Below are 22,652 nucleotides of genomic sequence, written 5' to 3'. Positions count from 1 at the left end.
AAGGGAAGGGAACAGGCAGCTCTAAGAAAGCAGGGACCTCTCCCCCACCCTCTCCCTCTTCAGCTGCAACAAAGGTGTCTTCAGCCACTTCAGGAGAGTTACCAATGAAGATGAGCTTTGAGGAGATGTTTGCCAGGTGGGAGGCGAAGATTGATGCTTTTATCGATGAGTCTCGGCAGAGCAGAGAAGCACTATCAGCCGAGCTGCAGAAGCAGGGCAGAGACATTCAGGAATTGGGGTGCCGAGTCAGAGAGGTGGAGTCGAAGGCCGCAGCCTCAGAGACTGCGATAAAATCGGCAGCCGACCACATCCGTTTTCTCGAGAATCGAGTCCAGAACCTAGAAAACCACATTGATGACCTCGAAAATCGATGTCGTAGAAAAAATATTCGGTTGTTGGGCCTGCCCGAGCAGGAAGAGGGAGGCAAGCTCACAGCATTCTTAGAGCATTGGCTGCCACAACTTTTAAATCTGCCTGCTGGATCAGGCCAGGTAAGGGCAGAATGGGCCTACCGGGTCACAGTACGTGGGCCCGGCTCAACCCAGCGCCCACGCCCGGTCCTGTTCCAGCTGCAGAGCTATAGGGAGAGGCAGATGCTCCTGGAAGCCTCAAGAAATCTGGGAAAAGATCCCCAAGCTATGACCCACAAAGGATCCAGGATCATGCTGTTCCAGGACTTCTCCCCAGCTTTGGTCCGAAAGAGGAAGGCATTCGATGAGGCGAAGAAGCGTTTAAGGGACTTAAATATCCAGTACTCCTTACGATATCCAGCGACGCTACGCCTTAGCCACGAAGGATCCATATATAACTTCGGATCACCGGAGAAGGCTAAGGAATTCTTGGACTCTCTTAAATAAACTGTAAGAGATTGTGGACGTTGGTCTGCCTTTCCCATTATTTTGGTTTACATCCCTTCATCTTTTCCTATCTTTCCCCCTGTGTGTGTATGTGTGTGTATATATATATATATATATATATATATATATATATATGTATGTTGGGGCGTTTGGTTAATGTTGGTGAGGAGAGGTGGTTACCTTATTCTATTTTACTTCTGTTTTTAGGAGTGGGGTTGTTTTTCTTTCCCCTGTTATTTTGTGGTATTATATTTAAGTATTACATGTTGAGATTGTAATCTTATAGTTATATATGGTATTAATATTCCCAAATATATTTAGGTGTGGGTGGGGGTGGGGTGTTCACTGTTAACTCTAGCTTTATATTATATTTGAATTCTCCTCATTTTATTGAGGAACACCTGGGTCAAGGGTGGGGCACTGGTTGGAAGAGGGTAAGATGGACTGTGGGAGAGGAAGTGACGGTCTCTGGGAACAAGGGAGAAAATCTCCAATTCGGAATGTTTTATATCTTTTATACTTAGAAAGAGTTTTTTGTCATATTGTTTTGAGTGTATCAGAGAGTCTTTACTTTTGTAAATCTTGTATGCTCCATGCTCGGGATGTTCTAGATAGGGTTTCCCCTCCCGAGGGGTCTCGGATCTGTCCAGACGATTATGGCTGAACAGTCGGTTAAGTGGTGCACCTGGAATGTCAGGGGGAGTAATTCGCCAGTTAAAAGGAAGAAAATATTATCAAATCTTAAGAAGGAGAGAGTTGATATAGCTCTCCTACAGGAGACACACCTGTCGGATAAAGAACACTTAAAATTACGACAGGGCGGATTTGATCAGGCCTTTTTTTCCTCTTTTAATTCAAAAAGCAGGGGAGTCGTTATCCTTGTCTGGAAGAACTTCCCTTTGAAAATTCTAAATCAGATAAAAGATGAATCTGGACGATATATTTTGATTAAAGCCCTCATAAATGGAGAGGAATATGGGATCTTAAATGTGTACTGCCCCCCGGCACACCCCTTTAAATTCATAACGGAAGCTTTTTCAAAACTGATGGCCTTTGGTGCCCGTCATACAATTATAGGGGGAGACTTTAATTGTATTATGGATCCGGAAATAGACAGGATTCCCAAGAGTGCCGCTGGAGTATCTCCCAGATCTAGACAACTGGCGGACCTGAATAAAGAATTAGAATTGGTAGATGTATGGAGATGTCTCCATCCACAGGGTAGAGATTTTTCTTTCTACTCTAATCCACATAAATGTCACACAAGAATTGATATGTTTTTTGCCCCATCGATTTTTCTAAATTCTATAGCAACCTGTAAAATAGGTACTATAGCAATCTCTGACCATGCCGCTGTATACATGGAAACTAAGGTAAAGAACAATGGGACATCCGCTCGGCATTGGCGTATGGACCCCTTCCTGATAAAAGATAGCAAATTTTTAAAGTACTTCTCCCAAGAACTTAAAACTTTTTTAGAAATTAATACTGGTACGGCTAGCAATCCGTCAATGATGTGGGAGACCATCAAAGCTTATGCACGAGGTTTGATCATCTCCTATTCAGCGACCCAGAGGAAAATGAAGGGAGAGCAACAGCGTCTGCTCGAAGCTCGCCTAAAAGCAGCCGAAACAGCATACGCTGATAGACCTTCTATCACAAAATTGCAGAGGATTACAGCTCTTAGGACAGCTTTAAACACCGCGCTTACTCAAACGGCTAAAAGGGAAATATTATTTGCGAAACAAAGATTATATGAATATGGCGACAAACCGGGTAGATACTTAGCATTTCTTGCAAAGAAAAAGAAAGCCCCTCAAACTATTCCGACCATCAAGGAAAGTACAGGTACCCTGACTCATGATCATAAAAAGATCAATGCGACCTTTAAAGAATTTTATTCTGAACTATATAGATCGCAGGATTGTGAAGATAGGATTAGGAGGATGCAGTCATTTTTAAAAAATTTGACCTTCCCGGACCTGACTCCGGAACAGGTGTCGGCCCTAAATACCCCTTTAACAGTCCAAGAAATACTTGAGGCAATTAGGCAACTTCAGAGCGGAAAAGCACCGGGCCCGGATGGTTTTCAAGCTGAATTCTATAAAGAATTTACAGGAATATTGGTTGACCCACTTATGGATATGTATAATTTTGAGCATAGTCAGGTCTGTCTCCCACCCACGCTGAAAGAAGCAAATATTTCTCTTATCCTCAAAAAAGGAAAAGACCCAGAAGATTGTGCATCTTACAGACCAATATCCTTACTAAATGTAGACTTTAAAATTCTCTCAAAAATGTTAGCACTAAGACTAGAAAGGGTACTGCCATATATTATAAAGGAGGACCAGACGGGATTTATTAAGGGCCGCAGATCATCCAATAATATCAGAAGGGTCTTGAATATGATCCAAGCCTGTCATCAGGGAAAGATACCAGGAGTAGTAATTTCATTGGATGCGGAAAAGGAATTTGACAGGGTTGAATGGTCATATTTATTTTACACATTGGAAAGGTTTGGCGTTGGACAGGTGTTTACCAAATGGGTTTCAACATTGTATAATGACCCCAAAGCAGCTGTTATTACTAATGGGTTAAGATCGGATGGCTTCAGTGTGGGTAGGGGCTGCCGTCAAGGATGTCCTCTCTCACCATTGTTGGTTACACTGATAATCGAACCATTAGCAGAAGCCATCCGGACTGATCCTAATATAACGGCCCCGAGGATTGGTACAGGTAAACACAAAATTACCCTCTATGCAGATGACGTTCTCTTATTCCTCAGTAATCCTTTAATGTCAGTGCCTCGTCTAATTCAAGTTATTAATACATTTAGTGCATTCTCAGGCTATAAAATTAATTTTTCAAAATCGGAAGCCATGCCAATGGGTGGTCTGGCTATGATACCCCACTTAATGGACGGATCCCCTTTTCCCTTCCGTTGGTCCCTGGAGGGCTTCTTATATTTAGGTATTTTTATCACGCCAGTATTTGATCAGCTGTATAGGGCTAATTTTGTACAATTAATGGAAAGGATAAGGCAGGACCTCCAGCGATGGAGAGACCTTCCGACTTCCTGGCTAGGGAGAATAGCATTAATTAAAATGAATGTTCTGCCCCGTCTCTTATATCCTATGAGAATGCTCCCGCTGATGCTGCCAAGGCTAGCCCTACATAAATTATATGGCTGGTTGGGCTCCTTTATTTGGAACCATAGACGGCCCCTTATTAAGCTGAAGAAGCTACAGCTTCCACAGGCAAGGGGAGGACTGGACTTCCCAGACTTTAGGAAATATCAGTTAAGCTCCCTACTAAGTTACATAGCTGATTGGGTTTCATCTGATCCACAATCAATTTGGCTGGATATCGAAGCCTCCCAAGTAAAATACCCACTTATTAACCTTTTATTTTCAGATAAGAGGAAAATCATTACAGACCACTGTAAAAATCCCATAATATTAAACACAATTAAGGCCTGGAATATAATGCGGCAAAATGAGGGTAACTCACATAAAACATCCCCCCATGCACCAATAGTAGGCGCATGGGGATTCCAACCGGGGATTACAGATGCCACCTTTAAACTCTGGAGATCCAGGGGCATCTCATGCTTAGGGGACCTATTTAAAGATGGGATCCTGATGTCCTTTGAGCAGCTGCGTCTGAAATTCGGAATACCTAATGGGGATCTCTTTCGATACTTCCAAGTTCGAGATTATATACAGAGGAAGACTACATTAATAGATAGTCTTTATAAATCAGACAGAGAACGTAATGTCTTACGACCAGCGGGGGCATCCTCCGTTAGTACTATATACCATTTGCTACATGATGGAGTCTCAGGAGACATGGATGACCTGCTTAAAACATGGGAGCAGGACTTGGGGCTAGAAATCTCTGAGGATATGTGGAATGACATTTGGGAAAATGCTAGAAGAATTGCTATCTGTAACAGAACTCAGGCTATCCAACTAAAGATACTTCATAGGGCCCATATAGCTCCGGCTCGACTGGCAAAATTTAAGGCAGGAGCATCTCCAATGTGTCCCAAATGCAAAATAGAGATGGGTACTCTTGCACATTGTCTGTGGACTTGTCAGAAAATCCGCAGATACTGGACTAAAGTGGCAAATACCCTGACAGAAATTTTAGGAACGGAAATTAGGGTGGACCCTGTATCTCTCCTTTTGGGCTTTTCGAACCTCTCATCTCTGGATATGCATGGGAAGAGACTATTTTCTATTCTCTCTTTCTGTGCAAGGAAAAAAATTTCGTGAACTGGGTGGCTGAGGGCCCCCCTGGACTTTCAAATTGGCACAGATTAATTATGGAATATATCCCCCTTGACTTCCTCACAAATATGGTGCACCGAAAGACTGAATTATTTTATAAAATATGGCAGCCCTTTTTGAATTATATAAATGCAGATATTTCGGCTATCCTAACAAGGGCTTTTATTTAGTGAAGATTTCAGACCGGGCTGCTCCGGGGCCCCTTGGGAGAGGAATCCTGCGCGAATACGGGTTTTATTATATTTGATGTTTATACATTCCGAGCATGTAAGAGACTTAGGTATACACTCTGGTTAGTTATAGGTTAGATTAGTAGAAAGTTGAGTTTTTTTTCTTTTTTCGTTTTTTTTTTTCTCTTTTTGTTTTCTTTCTTTCTCTTTTCTTTGTTAAATGACTATTGTATATATGATTTAATTGTACATCAATGTTTGTATTTGAGAGTTTTGTTTATTTTTGTAAATTTGCAAAAATGTTAAATTTCAATAAAAATATCTACAAAAAAAAAGTTAAATTCCTATTTCTCTTTAATATTTAGATGGATCAAACACAATGCATTTATCAACAATGAACATAAGTTAAGAAACCACAGGTTCCAATATTGAGCTAAAAATAGAGCTTAATCCATCTAAATACTAAATAGAAACAGGAATTTAACTACTTGTGAACAATATGAAAAGTTAAAGATAGGAAGGGAAATTGATTACACTATGCCTGAAATCAGGTGGTCAAAAATGAATTAAGTGACTACCAAAAAAATGGGTTAAGAGGTTTCCAGTTCTGCCCATCATTAAGTGAGCATCCCAAAAGTCAATATTCCCTATTAGAAATATTTATGTATCAACTTATGCTTTAATTTACTTTAATCAATTCATAAACATTATTGTTAAAAGCTGGATTGGAAAATTGTCATTAAAAAACTAAATGTTTGTGTTGAAGAAGAATCATATAAATGCACATGTTTGGAATTGTTATTAATACAACACTGCAGTATTCTCCATTAATTCAGATGCTTTCAAGAAGAATTAAGAAGTTTGATAATGTTGATTCATACCATCTTCTGATCTTGATGAAAGTTCTAAAAGTAACAAACTTAATTTTAAAAACTAGGAGTAAGGAAGGAGGAAAAGTAAAACTGTTTCCATGAAGAATAAACATACATAGCTTCAGAAGATAATCATAAATGTGTAAGAGGTATTATCATACAATGGTAAAAATCTGAAGCAAATATCATTGCATTCAAAACTCAATCATAAAGTTCAATTACCTTGAAATTGTAAATCATCTGCAGCTGCCATTTACTTGATTGACAGAACAATGAAATGATCAACACAAAGACTTTTTGTCTGAAAAATAAAAATAGTTCCAGTCCAATAATAGATGACATCACATTCAAGCCCTTATAAAATTTACCCTGTAACACAAAGTATGGGAATATTTTGATATAAAATGTCCAAATTAATATGCATCAAAATCAAAAAGAAACATCACAAATTTTAAGTTAATACAAAAATTGATTTAGGCTCAACTGAATTGATCAAAACATCCCTTGTTCTAACCTTTCATGGTGTCAGGTTAAGCAATCTGACAGCAGAGTGATGTTATGGTTCTTTTTATCACCTCTAGTTTGGGAAAGGTAAATGTTTCCACCAGTGACCCTTACTAGAACTGTATGTACCTGAGATAGCAGATGAAATAAAGGTGCAACTGAGGTGTGATGTCCTGATTGTCAAATAGCCTTCCAATCTGAATTTATACCTTAATCACACATAATGAGCAAAATCATGGATAAGCCATGAATGCAAGTGGAACCAATGGATTGTACTCCTGGCAAATGAGTCAAGACCCTTTCGAAAGCAAGGAAATTAAGGTACTATTCAATACAAGAGGCCACCAGAATCTATCTATTCTAAGTTGATTACATTTTCCTATACCTTTTGAAACATTACTCTGGTTGGTACTACGACAATGACATAATAATTTTAGGACACAAAAGCTTGATTTAAATTTTTTATGGAAAAATAATATTAAGTTAGGCTTCCAATCTACTAAAACATTATAGTTAGTTAAGATTTAAGGGAAATCTGTAATGTAACTGATACCTGCTTATTTTTGGTATTGTTACTCTGCTTATATCTGATAAATTTTAGTATCTTCAATGGAGAAGCTATCCTTTCATGATGTGCAGAGTCATGATTTGAAGGTTAGAATGTTAAGTTACTTAAGGCAAGGATGATAAATCAACAATATGTTATGAACGACAGCAGTGGGTCTTTTTTGATACTACTGCAGATTGTCTCCTCATCAAGTCCGTTGGTTTCAAATTATTAGCTCCACTGGGATGACCTGATCTTGAATGTACCTTAAACTGATGGTCCTATCCCAGGGAAGTTACAAATTATTAGCTGTGTGTAGATTGCATCTTATCCAGATGCATCATAGCTTGGTATAGCAATTGCTCTTCTCAAAACTGCACAAAGTTACAGAAAGTTCCCTCCACTGATTCCATTTACACTTTCCATCACCTTGGGAAAGCAGCCCACCCAGTTATATTCTCTTCCACTGGGCAGAAGACACGAAGGTTTGAAAACATGTATCAGATTTATGAACAGACCTCTCATATATTAGAGTTGTGCTTTCTCTGTAGCTGTAACACCTACGTTCTGCATTGTGTTCTATTTCCCAGCATACATACATAAGGTATGATTTATCTGGTTAGCACACAAAACACCAGTTATCACTGTATCCCAGTACATGTGACAATAAATCTTTTTTTTAAAAAAGGTGCTGCTGTTGGGAGAACCGAATTTTGAGGGAATTAACAATAGTCAATGCTGAAGAAACTTGGCAGATCTGGCAGCATCTGTGGTGACTGAAACAGAGGTAACATTTCGAGTCTGATAGGACTCTTCCGCAGTGGCTACCAAACTTGTGGGGTTACTCCAGCATTTTGGCAAATATATTTTTAAATGTCAGATTTCCAAGCAGCGTAGCATTTAGCTCTTGGTAGACAAGCAGGAAGTGGAAGAACAGCATGCCAGGCAGCATCAGGAGGTGGAGAAGTCAACATTTCAGGTGTAGCCCTTCTTCAGGACTGGGGATGAGTGTGAGGGGAGGTGCAGATAACAAGTGGGGGTGGGGGCAGGATGGTGAGGTGGAGATAGGTGAACACAGGCAAAAGTGAGGACTGCAGATGCTGGAGATCAGAGTCGAGATTAGAGTGGTGCTGGAAAAGCACAGGTCAGGCAGCATCCGAGGAGCAGGAAAATTGACGTTTCAGGCAAAAGCCCTTCATCAGGAAGGTAGAGGGCACGACATGATTGGTCGATGGAAGGCATGAATCTGGTTGACAGTTGGAAAGCAGGGTCAATGAGAGGAAAGGAAGGGAGAAAGTCGGGTTATAGGGAAGGAGGTTATATGAAATTGGAGAACTCAGTGTTGAGTCCTCTGGGCTGTAGGCTGCCCAGGCGGAAGATGAGATGTTGTTTCTCCAATTTGCGATTTGGTTCCTTGTGGCAAAGGAGGATGGTCATATCGGAAAGGGAGTGGGAAGGGGAATCAAACAGCCCTTACAGATTTTAAAGGAGCGGTTACTACGGTGGTAATTTACTCACTTCCCCTCTGTTTATAATCACGGGAATGGTAAGGTTCCACTGTGTTGACATGGAGGGGGCACGCCCAGACCACCCCCACTCCAGTGTTTACATCCGCCGTTTAAACCCGGATCCAGGATGAGGGACCTAGTCCGGATCGGATTCGGAGCCACACTGACCTTTCTTAAAGACACTGTCAGTCCTCACCGACAGATTTTTTTAAAGGACTATGCGACCCTCTCCATCACTCTCTGCTGAGTGTTTTACTGTTGTTTTAACTTGGTCAATGGAAGCTGACGGCTCGACTACAAATATATAATGTGTACAGTTTTACTCACTTCAGTTGTGTTTGGAACTCCACTCAATACATTGCCTTTATTTTTGTTTTCTCTGGGTCGGATGATTTTGAGTTTTCATCCCTTTTATACCCGAGGAGGCCCTCCCCGCCGACGCTTCCACCTCCTGAGGAAATGATGTAATTTGAGGGTCTCACTGCCAGAGGAGGCGGCGCACGCGCAACAAGTGGAGGAAGGGGGGGGTTGAAGCAGACTCGCGCAGGCGCAGCAAGTGGAGAGAGGGAGCGAACAGACTCGCGCAGGCGCAGCAAGTGGAGCGAGGGAGCGAGCAGACTCGCGCAAGCGCAGCAAGTGGAGGGTGAGCAGACTTGCGCAAGCGCAGCAAGGGGATGGTGAGCAGGCTCGCGTAAGCGCAGCAAGAGAGAGGGAGCAGAAACGCAGGCGGAACAAGTTGAGGGGAAGCAGATACGCGTAGGCGCAACGAGAGGAGGGACAGACGCGCAGGCGCAACGTGAGGAGGGAGCAGGCACGCGCAGGCGCAACAAGAGGAGGGACAGACACGCACTGGCGCAACAAGAGGAGGGAGCAGACACGCGCAGGCGCAACAAGAGGAGGGAGCAGACACGCGCAGGCGCAACAAGAGGAGGGCTGGGTGATGGAGAAGAAAGAAGGGGAGGGTGCTGAGAGTCGGTAGAGCACACTCGTGTTGTAAGTGGAGGAGGAGCTCAGTGCAGGTCTATCGCGAGAAAGCAAGAGTAATAACAGGAGAGGGATGGAGAGCAGGAGCAGTAGTTCCTCCGCAGTCATGGAGAAGCTAGCTGTGTATTTGTGGAAAGTGGTTAGCTGCCTGGCGTCATTGGTCCTGCTGCTTGTGGCTTGTCTTTATGTGTCCGTCGGCACAATCTTGGTGCACCTCTTCCCCGAGATGGTGAAGAAGTTCGTGCTGAAAATGGGGTTGAAAACCACCATGTCACAAAACCCCAAGTTCAAATATGAAGACTGGGGGCCAACGTTCTTCAGCTTTCGCTTTCTCAAAGCCGCAATGCAAAACGTAATCATGAGTTGTGGCGATGATGCTTTCAAAGGTTATCCCGCTCCCAACACACGGGTCATCGATTTGGAGAATAAAGAGCATAAACTACTTGATTTCGCGAAAGGTACGTACGCTATTAATTAAACTGTTAACACTCGGGCAACGGTAAGAATTAAAATCCTTCGTTGGTAAATCTCGAGATGATTGTGAGGAAATCCGAAAATCTTTACGATATCTTTGGGATACTTGCTTTAACGAACTTCTAGTTAAAATTTAAGCCAAGTCAATTGACCGAACGTAACTTGTGTGTTCCATTGTTCCTTCTGAAGGATTTAGTTTTGGGCAGACTCTACATGCAATACATGTTAAGGTAAATGTCGAATTTCTAAAATCAAAATTGCTAATCAAGTAGCAAGGCTGAACATTTTACACGTCGAGAATGTGTTTCTGCAAAAGTATAAGCCGAGTAATTCAGTTAGTTTCTCAAGGAACTATCTAATGATTTTAATTGACCACTTTTGCAACTACACCCCTTAAAACCAACATATGTTAGGCACTCCTCTGTTTGCATATTTATTTTTGGATATTCGCCTAAGTTGTAGAGAGAGCTTTCTCCAATCTCTAAAGATCTCCTTTTGATACTTTGTGCAGCAAATAGAGAATTCAATGGTTTGTCTTGTTTGCAAGCTCAAGGACTTTAAATTTGAACTGGACTGTGTGGCTGTTGTTCTGACTTGATGCTATGTTGCTCTGTTAATGAGATACCAGAGGGTTACTGACCATTACATTAGATTAGATTACTTACAGCTTGGGAACAGGTCCTTTGGCCCAACAAGTCCACACTGACCCACCGAAGCGCAACCCACCCAGACTCATTCCCTTACGTTTACTCTTTCACCAAACACGACGGACAAATTAGCATGGCCAATTCACCTAACCTGCACATTTTTTGGATTGTGGGAGGAAACCATAGCACCCGGAGGAAACCCACGCAGATATGGGGAGAATGTGCAAACTCCATACAGACAGTCGCCCGAGGCGGGAATTGAATCCGGGTCCATTCTATTACGCTGGTGTGCACAGATGAGGAGCTGAACAATTGCCTTCAATGGTGTTTTTCTGATTCTATCAAGTAGGTTTGCACTAGGTGAATTTGATTTCAGCGGTGAGTAGGCGACACGTACAAAGTTTGGATTTATTTGCTAAAAGTTATGGTCACTCTACTTGATTTGTTTTTATGGCTGAAGTTTGCATGAGATATATAAGGTAAATAGTTCACACAAGTGTGCCCCTCCCTATCTTCTATCTTGGGTAATAAGGTGGCACTGCCTTTGAGGAATGTCATTTGTAATAACACTAACATTGGGCAATTATGCCAATAAACAGGGTGAAATGTTTCACTGGCACTGAATGATCAAGCATGTAATGCTATATATAGGGAGGCAGCATGTTCAACTTCATTGTCCTCCTAATGGCCCCCTGCTTTGTATATGATTACGACAAGCTGTGCATAGGTCACAGTACACAAACACCTAGTGTTGCTGTTTGCAAAGGGCTGCTTGAAAGGTCTGTCCCCACTGTTGAACAGGATGCTCTAATCTGCAGGATCATGTTGTACCATCTGTCCCTTGTGGAAATGGTTATGCAGAAGAACGCCTTTGATTGCAAGTGGTCTGTACATAACATTTTAGAAGCTCTGAGAAATGGACACGGTGGATCCTGTCAAATTATTCCTTGAGCAGTCTGTCAAAAGTCATTTTGGCAGATGGATTGATAACCATATCTATAAAACAGACTGTATGTCTGGAATCTTAACCCTCTTGCCCTTGGTGGCTGTGCTGGGGACAATAACTGTCATCCATTTCTAGGAATGTGCCTTTTGCAAAGCATATCCAGGAAAAGACAGTGATTTTTGCCAAGGTTCATCCCAAGTCATGCATGACTCTGCAGCATGAACTGTTCTGAGGGGCTCAGATAAATATTAGCTGACCTGGAGAACCATCAACTAGGTGAATGACCAAAGATGTTCTTTGGTCTGCCTGATGCTTGTTAATCTTTCACTGCCTATTGCATTGCATGGTAAATGTTTGTGCATAATTCTGAGTATCCATCAGTAAATGTTTATCCACATGGACAGTCTTTGTTTAGTGTACCTCAGCAACCTCTCTGTCACTAACCTTGGAACATGCTAAATGACCACTATATTTTTGTCAGAAACCGCACGAGACCAGGTTATAGTCCAACACACTTATTTGAAATCATAAGCTTTTGGAGTGCTACTCCATCAGGTTAAGGAACAGTTTATATTCTTGCTAAGTTGAACTTTAACTCTATCCATTGTATATATCAACACTCAGATTTTATTTTCTTTGTCTCTAGACAACAGACCACTGATCTTGAATTTTGGCAGCTGCTCCTGACCCCCATTTCTTTTCAAGTTTGCTGAGTTCAAGCAGCTTGTTGAAGATTTTACATCTGTAGCTGATTTCCTTATTGTCTACATACCGGAGGCTCATGCCACAGGTACAAAAAAACTTGTGAATTTGCTAATCCTTATCAAATTTTGATCTTCCATATTTACCCAAAACTAGGTAGTAAATGATTCTACAATGTCCCAGGTTCCAGTCCCAGACTGCTGGCTAGCCCATCCCAGCTGAAGCTGGTTTATGTAAGTCAGTCACCTATGACGAGATAGCATAGTAGGATTTTCCATCTGATTTAATAACAATTGAACCAGTTGGAAATTGCAAGTGTTAGATGTGTAAGGTTAGCTGTGACTTCCTATTGAGTAAATACAGCACACGAGAGATGAATTCAGTGAGAACATATAAAGCAAAGCCTGGTGTTACCTGTACCACTGCTTTCTTAATTGCTTTATAGACCCTTCGGTCCATGCCTCCCATAATCCCAAGTTAAAGTACTCCCACCTGCCTGTACTTGGCCCATATCCTTCCAAATATTTCTTATTCATGTATTTATCCAGATGTCTTTTGACACTATCAATCATTCTGTTTTCCAGTGGAATGTACTCAGGCCTTTACCTATATTTTAAAAATCAGATTAAATGTAATCTGTTTTGCTTTCTCTTTATGTAAATAGTCTGGTGTTTTGTTTTCTGTCGAGCTTGACTAGTTCTACTCATTCCCAATTTGAAAAGTTGCAGTTTTCCATTTACAGCAAAATGATAGGTATGATACAATCTTTTCAATTTTTGCCCAAGTTTCTGTTTTTTTAAATTCTAGATGGCTGGGCTTTCAAAAACAACGTGGATATCAAACAGCATCAGAATTTAAGTGAGCGATTGGATTCAGCAAGGCTATTGCTAAACGAGAAGGCGCAATGTCCAGTGGTAGTGGACACTATGGATAATACAACTTGTATCAAATATGCAGCTATGCCAGAAAGATTGTATGTGGTGCTCAATGGCAAAGTCATTTACAAGGTATCTGGTATTTTGACATTCATGATGAAATCAATGTCTATTTAAACATTTCACCTCATTTCTCTATTTTGAATTCATATTCTTTTTACTGAAACCTTGGAACACAATGATTAATTTGACTTTCAGCCATCTGCTTTTTCCGAAGAAGCCTATCCCAACTGGGTTACAATTCTGTGTGTGCATGGTTCTCTAATAATTCAGTTCAAAGCTGCTTTAATGTAATTACTGTATTCTGGTCTTGCTATGCTTTCAGTCTCTCTCTCTCTCCCTCAATCATAGCATTATTTTCAATCTTTTTAAAAGAAATAGTATGCTCATAATGGTGTTTATTTACCTAACTCCCAGGACATTTTTTTTAAAAAAAAACAGCTTGGGACCTGGCTTATTCTTTGCACCTATTGCTTGAATCAAGTATCATGTATTCAGACAAATGAGTTATATTTACAATAATATGTAGTAAATGAATTAACAGAACAAATAAATGTTCGTGGTATGATATTCTCACCATTATGAAGACATATTACAAGGAGCGCAAAGCTGGTAATTAAATATTCTGGAGTGTGTGACTTTTTTAAAAATTCAGGAAGGAAAGAATGATGGGGTAGATTTGTTAGTATAGAATTGAATAAGTATGCTAGCAAGAAATGATCTTGTACAGATTCTGTAATTTACTTTCCGAGTGGAAATGAAAAATAAGGGGAAGAATGCAGTGCTGGCAGTGCTGCAGTAGATCTACTGTTAGACAGAGAAAATAAATCTGAAGGTAGTGAAGACATGTGAAAAAGATGTACATTAATCCTGGGTGATCTTTCATGTGGATTGTGAAAATCAAACTGGCAGGGATAGTTATAAGGAAACATCCAGTGTGTTCAGGAGAGTTTCTTAGAGTAACATGTTGTGAATCCAACCAGAATCAGGTCATTTTGGGTCTGGTAATATGTAACAAAGCAAATGTCGTAAATTACCTCAGAATAAAAGATCTCTTAGGAAACAGTGACCATAACATGGTAAAGTTTTGCATTCAGTTTGAGTGAGAAACTTTTGGAAACAACTGTGGTAAACTTAATTTCAAAGGAATGAAGGCAGAGATTTAACAGAAAAGATGCTTGATGAATAATAGCAGATATTTAAGAAAACAGTTTGACTCTCAGTAAAGAGAAATCCCATTTAAGAAAAATAATACTAGGGAGGGAATAAACCAATTGAGGTTAGACATGTCGATGGACAGATAGTGTTGAGGAAGTGGGGATGCAACAGAGGGGTTAACAAGCTAGGAGAGCAAAGAAGTGAAAAATGTAATACAATGTAAGAAAGTGTGAAGTTATGCACTTTGTCTACACTTCTATTTTTCCTATCAATGTCTAAATTGGGAAAAGCTTTGGAAATCCGAAGCACAAAGGGTCTTGGGTTACTCGATCAGGATTCTCAAGATTAACATGCAGGTTCACATGGCAATTCAGAAAACAAATGCCATGTTAACATTCATTTTTGAGTGCGCTAGAATACAAGAGCAGTGTTGTACTGCTGAGACTGTATAAGGCTGTGTACGACCTGTATTTAGAATATTCTTTTGGGTCACCAGTCTAAGGAAGGACGTGTAGCGTTGGGGGTCCAGAGTTGGGTTTCAAGAATGAAGGGCTTGTCCTAGAGGATAAATCTGAACTCTATGGAGTTTCGAAGGATGAGGGGAGGTCTCATTGAATTTTACAGAATAAGACCTGGATAGAGTGGACATGGAAAAGATGTTTTCACTAGTAGAAGACTCTAGAACCCAAGGGCACAACCTCAGCATGAAGAGCTGACCCTTCAAACTGACATGAGGAGAAATCTCTACAGCCAGAAAGTGGTGAATCTGTGGAACACATTGCTGAAGGTTGTGGAGGCCAAGTTGTTTAAGACAGATTCTTCATTAGTAAATGCTCTGCTATTACATTCTTTATAATTGGTCATTGGAAAAATGTTAAAACCAATGTCAAGGAGATACAGTCTACTAGATTAGATGGAATTGCAGTTGACAAAGAGGAAGTTTTAGCAATTTTGTAAGATCTGACAACACAAGACCCCTAGGCCGGATGGGATTTATCCTCTACTTCTCTGGGATGCCAGGGAGGAGATTGCAGAGCCTTTGACTTTGATTTTAATCTCGTGCCAAAAGACTGGAGGATAGCAAATGTTCCCTTGTTCAAGAAGGGGAGTCGGGACAACCTTGGTAATTATAAGCCAGTGTGCCTTACTTCAGTTGTGGGTAAGGTATTGGAAAAGGTTGTGAGAGAGAGGATGTATAATCATCTCAAGGAATAACTTGATTAGGGATAGTCAACAGGGTTTTGTGAAGGGTAGGTCGTGCCTAACTAATCTTTTGAGCTTTGAGAAGGTGACAAAACAGGTTGAAGGTAAAGTGGTTGATGTGGTGTATATGGACTTTGGTAAGATGTTTGATAAGGTTCTGCATGGTAGGCTATTGCACAAAATAGAGTTTCGTAATTGAAGGTGACTTAGCGAATTGGATCAGAAATTGGCTAACTGAAAGGAGACTGGGTGGTGGTTGAGAAGTGTTCACCCTGGACCTCACTTACCAGTGGTGTGCGGCAAGGATCTGTTTTGGGGCTACTGCTGTTTGTCATTTTTATAAATGATCTGGATGTTGACGTAGAAGGGTGTGTTAATAAATTTGCGGATGACACTAAACTAGGCAGCGTTGTGGATAGTGCCAAAGGATGTTGTGGGTTACAGAGGGACATAGATAATATGCAGAGCTGGCAAATGGGGTTTAATGCGGCAAAGTGAGGTAGTTCACTTCGGAAGAAGCAACAGGAATGCAGATTACTAGACTAATGGTAAAATTCTTGGCAGTATAGATGAACAGAGATCTGTGTCCAGGTGCATAAATCCCTGAAATTTGCCACCAAGGTTGATAGAAGTGTGTTGGTGTTTATCAGTAGGGGGATTGAGTTTCGGAGGCAAATGGTCATGCTTCAGCTGTAGAAGACATTGGTAAGGCTACATCTGGAGTATTGTGTACAGTTCTTGTCACCACATCATAAGAAGGATATGGAAGCGTTGGGAAGGGTTAAGAGGCGACTCACTAGGATGTCGCCTGGTATGAAAGGAATGTCTTACGAGGAAAGACTGCAGGAACTGAGACTGTTTTTCTTGGAGAGAAGATGGTTGAGAGGTAACTTAATCAAGACGTATAAGATAATCAGAGGGTTAGATTGGGTGGACATCAGAGCCTTTTTCTTTGGATGGTGAAGGCTAATGTGAAAGACTGTAGCTTTAAATTGAGGGGTGCTAGATTTAGGACAGATATCAAGGGTAGTTTCTTTACTCAGGGAATAGTAGGGGAATAGAAAAGCCTGCCTACAACAGTTGTAGACTCGCCGACGTTAAGGGTATTTAAATGGGCATTGGACATACATATATGGATAGTAATGAAACTGTGTTGGCTGGATGGGCATCAGATTAGTTTCACAGGTCGGCGCAACATGGAAGGCCAAATCAAGAGAGATGGCAGGAGAATGAAGGTGAGAAACATACCAGCCATGGTGGAGCAGGCCTAATTCTGCTCTTATATCTTATGGTCTTCTAGTTAACCAAGAAAGTTAAAGATTGTATCAAATTGAAAGGAAAAAAAATTAATGTTACAAAAGAATATCGATAAACTAGAGAAATGGGAAAATTTTAAAAACCAACAAAAGATCGTCAAAAAAGGGAGAATGTAAACAGGGCAAACGAAATAGTAACAAAAACACAGTAAGAGCTGCTTCAATTAGATAGAAAGGAAGAGAGATGCCAAAGTAAACAAAGGCTCCGAAGAAAAGGTGGTTGGGGAAATAATGGGGAACCAAAAAAACGACAAGTTGAATAGATAGCTTTTGCATCAGTCTTCATGATGGAGGATACCAACATCATTCAAAAAATACTAACTCAAGGGGAAAAATGTGGAGAAAATTACTATCGGTGAGGAAAAGTGCTGGGCAACCTAATAGGGCTAAACGCCCATGTCCCTTGGATATCCTAGAATACTGAAGGCAATAGCTAAAGATTACATGCCTTTATTACTGTATACACTTTCTTCTTCACTTGCCTTCCCATTTATTTTTGTCATCTACAGGCTTGACAAAACATTCATTTTCCCTCATTCATGGAGAGGAACCTCAATTATCTGAATTTCAGATAATCGGAAGATCTCAGGATCCCAATAGAGACATTATATCAGAGAGGTGTTAGCAACACTGATCGCATCTTTTGTTTACAATGATTAAAAGTGAATTTGGCTTACTGAACTGCTGCCAAGAACAGTCCTGGACATTGATGGGAGCCCAGGCACCATCTCCAAATGGCTGATCTCCTGCCCCCACCCTCTTGTGGGGGTGGGGGGGTGCTGGGGGTGGATGGCAGGGTGCTGTTGCACTATGTGCTGCCGTCTAGTCTCCTGAATGGAGAGCGGACTTGGTAAGTGCTCACTCTGTCAATCCCCATTGAAGTGAAGTAACAGCAGGGAGAGACTTCAGCAACACTGCGAGTCCCTTACAAACAAGTGTCTGCTCAGAAACAAACCTTGAGACAGAGAGGGGGAGCAAGGCAGACAGCGAGAGGAAAAAGGAACCTTCAGAAAACTCCAAGCCCCAGAGGAGAGCCATTGAATCAGTTATCCGAATAATCAATTATCAGAACTAAATACTGCCTGCCCATCTGTCTCGGATAATAGAGGTTCCTCTGCATATTGTAACGCTACAGTGACATTGAATGCATTAGTAATCTTCTAAGAATCCTTAGATTCTACAGAGTCCTAGAGATTTGGAAAATTGGCAATGTAACTTCTTCATTCAAGAACTAAGACAAAAGGAAAGTACAGGCCAGTCAGCTTAATATCTGTCATTGGGAAAATTTTAAGAGTCTGTTATAAAGTGTGTAATAGAAATGCATCATAAACAAGCAGCCGTCATATTTCATGAAGGGTCAAAGTGTAGCGCTGGAAAAATAGCAGGTCAGGCAGCATCCAAGGAGCAGGAGAGTCAACATTTCGAGCAACAGCCCTTCATCAGGAATGTGGAGGGAGGAAGGGGGTTAAGAGATAAATAGGAGGACGGGGATAAGGGTCGGGCAAGGTAGCTGGAATGGCGATAAGTAAATGCAGATGGGGGGGTGATAACTATAGTTTGGAGGGGAGGATGAAGCAGACAAGTCAGACAGTTCAAGAGGGTGGTGCCAAGTTGGAGGGTTGGATCTGGAATGAGGAGGGGTGCTGTGTGGTTGGAGGGTGCCAAGGTTGAAGATGGAGGTGTTCTTCTTCCAGTGGTTTTGTGGCTTGGATTTGGCAGTGGCGGAGGCCCAGGTCTTGCCTGTCCTTGGCGAACTGCGACGAGGAGTTGAAGTTGTCAGCCACAGGGTGGTGGGATTATTTGGTGCATATGTCCCAGAGATGTTTCCTGGAATATTCATGAAGGGAAAATAATACATGACAAATGTATTAGAATTCTTTGAGGAGGTAGCATTCAGGATTAATAAGGGTGAACTATTTGACCTAATATATTTAGATTCCCAAAAGGGATTCAGTAGGGTACCGCATATAAGGATACATAAGATGAAGGTCCATGGTGTTGGTGTTGGCATGGACAGAGGATAGGCAAAGTAATAGAAAAGAGAATTATGATAAGTGGGTATTATCATAATGGCAACTTGGAACTAAAGGGTTTGCTAAATGGATCTATGCTGGGACAATTACTTACTATACACACGAGGGAAACTAATGTCCTATTATTTTTGTCAGACGTAAATGGGGAGGCGAGTGGTGAGGAGAAGAAGGTAGGGATGAAGACAAATTGAGTGAGTGGACAAAAACTTGGCAGATGGATTCTAATGTAGAAATATGTGAAATTATGCGCCTTGGTAACAAGATGAGAAGAGTGAGTATTATTTAAATGGAGAAAGCAGAGATATGGGATCCATCATGTAGGAATCACAAAGTTAGACATGTTTACAATGCAACAGGGCAGGCAAATGGAATGTTGGCCATTATTTCAAAGGGAGCAGAGTTTAAAAATAGGGAAGTCTTGCTCAAATTATACAAAATACTTAGTCAGTCCATACCTGGGATACTGTGATCAGTTTTGGTTAATTTTAGCTAAGGAAATGGAATTGGAAATAATCTAGAGATGTCCACTAGGTTAATCCTAGGTTTGGAAGAATTTTCTTGCATTAGGTTGGGCGTGTCCTATTTGGACTTGGAATGAGCGCTGACCTAAGATACTTAGGGGTGTTGACTAGGTAAGTGTGGTGAGGTTGCTTTCACCTTTATAGGAGTCTAAGACTAGAGGGTACAGTCTCGGAGTTGTCTGTTCTAGGACCAATGAAGAATTTTTTTTCTTGAGTTGTAATATGTGGAATTCTTTACCAGAGAACTATTGAAATTTGGTTATTAAGAATATTCAAAGCAGAGATAGACATTTTTTGAAATTAGTCAGGGTGTGGTGCTGGAAAAGCAGCAGGTCAGGCAGCATCCAAGGAGCAGGATAATTGATGATCTGGGCATAAGTTTCCTGATGAAGGGCTTATACGCAAAACATCGATTCTCCTGCTTCTTGGATGCTGCCTGACCTGTGCTTTTCCAGCACCCCACACTCAACTCTGATCTCCAGCATCTGCAGTCCTCACTTCCTCCTAGATGTTTAATTAGCAAGGCAATCCGAGGTTATGATAGGAAAGTGAAGTTGAGTGTATCGGATGAGTAATGATCCCATTGAATTGTGGAACAGACTTGATGGGCCAAAAGGCCTATTTCTGCACCTATATCAATGGTCTTAACTTGATTCCTGCTTTTTAAAATATCTAACCAATCAGGAGAAGATGTACAGAATGCCAGAGATGCTCATGAGGCCTGATGGATTTTGAGCTATGTAGATCAAAGCTGTTGGAATAATTTGAAGATGACTTGGGTAAATTTATAAGCAAATTTGTGGGTTTAATTTTCTGAATTCTTGAATATTGTGCTAGAGATAATTCTGAAGAATTAATGTTTGAAGTAAGGTAGAAATTTTGTTTCTTGTCTGAAGAGAAATTGAAATGGGGCAGCATGGTGGCTCAGTGGTTAGCACTGCTGCTTCAGCGCCAGGCACCCGGGTTAGATTTTAGCCTCCGGCGACTGTGCAAACTCCACACAGACTTTCTCCCTGTCTCTGCATGTGTTTCCTCCTACTATCCAAAGATGTGTAGGTTAGGTGAATTGGCCATGCTAAATTGCCCATAGTGTTCAGAATGTGTAGGCTATGTTCAATAGTCGGGAGTAAATGTCGAGTAATAGGGTAGGGGAATGGCTTTGGGTGGGATACTGTTTGGAGGGTCGGTGTGGACTTGTTGGGCCAAAGGGAATCTAAGAATGTGGTGCAGAATTGTATATTTTGTTAAAAATTTGTTTCTACTCAGTTCATTTCTCAATCAATGGTTAAAAAAGAATCAGCTCAACAGTTGCAACACAGATGAGAAACAGTGGAGATTTTATTGTAAAATTTTCCATTAAGTTGGCAGAAGGAAATCTATCGCCCTTGCTTGCTCTACATGCACCTGCAGACCCACAACAATGTGGTTGACTCTCAACTGCCCTATTGCCAATTTAGGAATGGTCCTTAAATGCTGATACAGTACTTAATGCAGCATTTATAAATAGTAAGGGGGGGGGGAGGGAGGGAGGGAGAGAAGAGGGGGCGGGGAGAAGAGAATAAAAAGGATGGTCACGTTGCTGTTCCTGAAGGCAAGTACATGATTCATTGCTGATTTGATTTTTGATCCATTTTGTGGTTTTTTTCCTCTTTTTTTTTCAGTAGTGGTTTATAAGTGCCTTCCACTCCTTTGGCAGGATAAGGAAGTAGGTCCCAAATCGAGCTCTAGCCGAATGCAATTAAACCCTTGTTGTTAATGTTATTGTATTCTGAAACACATGCTAGCCATCAATCTAATGTGGCCCAACATAAGGACTGACCAGAACTAACCAAATTTATGAATATCATTTGTTTTGATCATTTTTAATTTAAAATTTTATTATGAAGGATAACATAAGCTTGAAGGAACGAGGGGGGAACAAAAACACAAGCAGTATTTTGGTTTGTGTTTTATAGGAGAAAGTGAGGACTGCAAATGGGCTTATGCCTGAAACGTCGATTCTCCTGCTCCTCGGATGCTGCCTGGCCTGCTGTGTTTTTCCAGCACCACACTTTTCAACTTTGTATTTTATACTCCTGACTCTGAATGGAGCAGAATAATCGCAGTTGTACAATCTCATGGATGAGAAAGTTAGAAAGGGAGTAGAGTTTGTTAAATCTGGGTCACAAACAAAGTTGATGTATCATCGTCTTTGGCAGAGATTCTGTTAATTCATCCATCTAACTAATTTTCTTTCTTTTTTTTGTTTTTCAGGGTGGAAGGGGGCCTTGGGGATATCGATTTGAAGAAATACGATTACTTTTACAAAATCTAAATTAAAACTCTGGTGGAACCACACTCAGCAGGAAGCTTTGAGATGGTTTTCATTGGCACTCTTAAATGCAAACAAATGATATAATACAAGCAAATCAAATAAAGGTCTTTCCATATTTATAATTTTCTTAACTCGCAACACCAGGTTATAGTCCAACAGGTTTAATCGGAAGCACTAGCTTTCGGAGTGCCGCTCCTTCAGATGGTTGTGGAGGACACAATTGTAAGACAGAATGTATAGCAAAAGTTTACAGTGTGATGTAACTAAAATTATACATTGAAAAATACCTTGATTGTTTGTTAAGTTTCTCACCTGTTAGAATGACCATGATTATTTCACTTCTTTCATATGTAAATAGCACAAATTTTTAAAAAGTTACATTCTCAGGTTAGCTGTAACAGTTGCTGTCAGCCAAATGAGATGTTGAAGGTGTTAGCCCCCTGTGTTCAGTTGTCTGTGCCATAATGTTTAGACTGATTCTAATCTAAGAAGAGTTAAGTGTCTTACATGGATTCATGCAGTTTTTGAGCAAAGCATAATGTAACTTTGCAAGTACAAATTCACCCCACAAACGTACGTGGGTGGGTGGGTGGGATTGAGTGTCTGTGAGGAGAGAGTATATGTGTGTAAGTGTAAAGGGGTCTAAATCGTGTGTGTGTGTGTGTGTGT

General features: G+C 40.9%; 2 protein-coding genes across 3 annotated transcripts in view; one reads left to right on the top strand and one right to left on the bottom strand.

The window, feature by feature from the left end:
• Positions 1–9,623, bottom strand: part of yipf1 (Yip1 domain family, member 1) — a 34,447-nt gene extending 24,824 nt beyond the window's left edge. The window contains exons 1-2 of the mRNA XM_060830262.1: positions 9,078–9,623; positions 6,414–6,492 (exon numbers count right to left, since the gene is read on the bottom strand). Coding sequence (XP_060686245.1) covers positions 6,414–6,444 — 31 coding nt within the window. The 5' untranslated portion in view covers positions 6,445–6,492; positions 9,078–9,623. The remainder of the gene's footprint in view (positions 1–6,413; positions 6,493–9,077) is intronic.
• On the top strand, positions 9,305–22,255 carry dio1 (iodothyronine deiodinase 1). 2 transcript variants are annotated; one of them, XM_060830263.1, is made up of 4 exons: positions 9,310–10,192; positions 12,448–12,591; positions 13,311–13,510; positions 21,923–22,255. In XM_060830263.1, exons 1-4 carry the CDS (start codon positions 9,808–9,810, stop codon positions 21,986–21,988), a joined length of 795 nt encoding a protein of 264 aa, XP_060686246.1. In that variant the 5' UTR covers positions 9,310–9,807; the 3' UTR covers positions 21,989–22,255. The 2 variants fall into 2 exon arrangements, with proteins under 2 accessions (XP_060686247.1, XP_060686246.1); XM_060830264.1 differs by lacking the exon at positions 12,448–12,591 and having other exon boundaries at positions 9,305–10,192.
• Positions 22,256–22,652: the final 397 nt, after the last annotated feature.

This window comes from Hemiscyllium ocellatum, chromosome 9 (genome assembly GCF_020745735.1).
Source record: "Hemiscyllium ocellatum isolate sHemOce1 chromosome 9, sHemOce1.pat.X.cur, whole genome shotgun sequence".
Taxonomy (NCBI): domain Eukaryota; kingdom Metazoa; phylum Chordata; class Chondrichthyes; order Orectolobiformes; family Hemiscylliidae; genus Hemiscyllium; species Hemiscyllium ocellatum.
The sequence above is the reverse complement of the archived record's forward strand: the minus strand, read 5'-3'. Positions and strand labels throughout refer to the sequence as shown.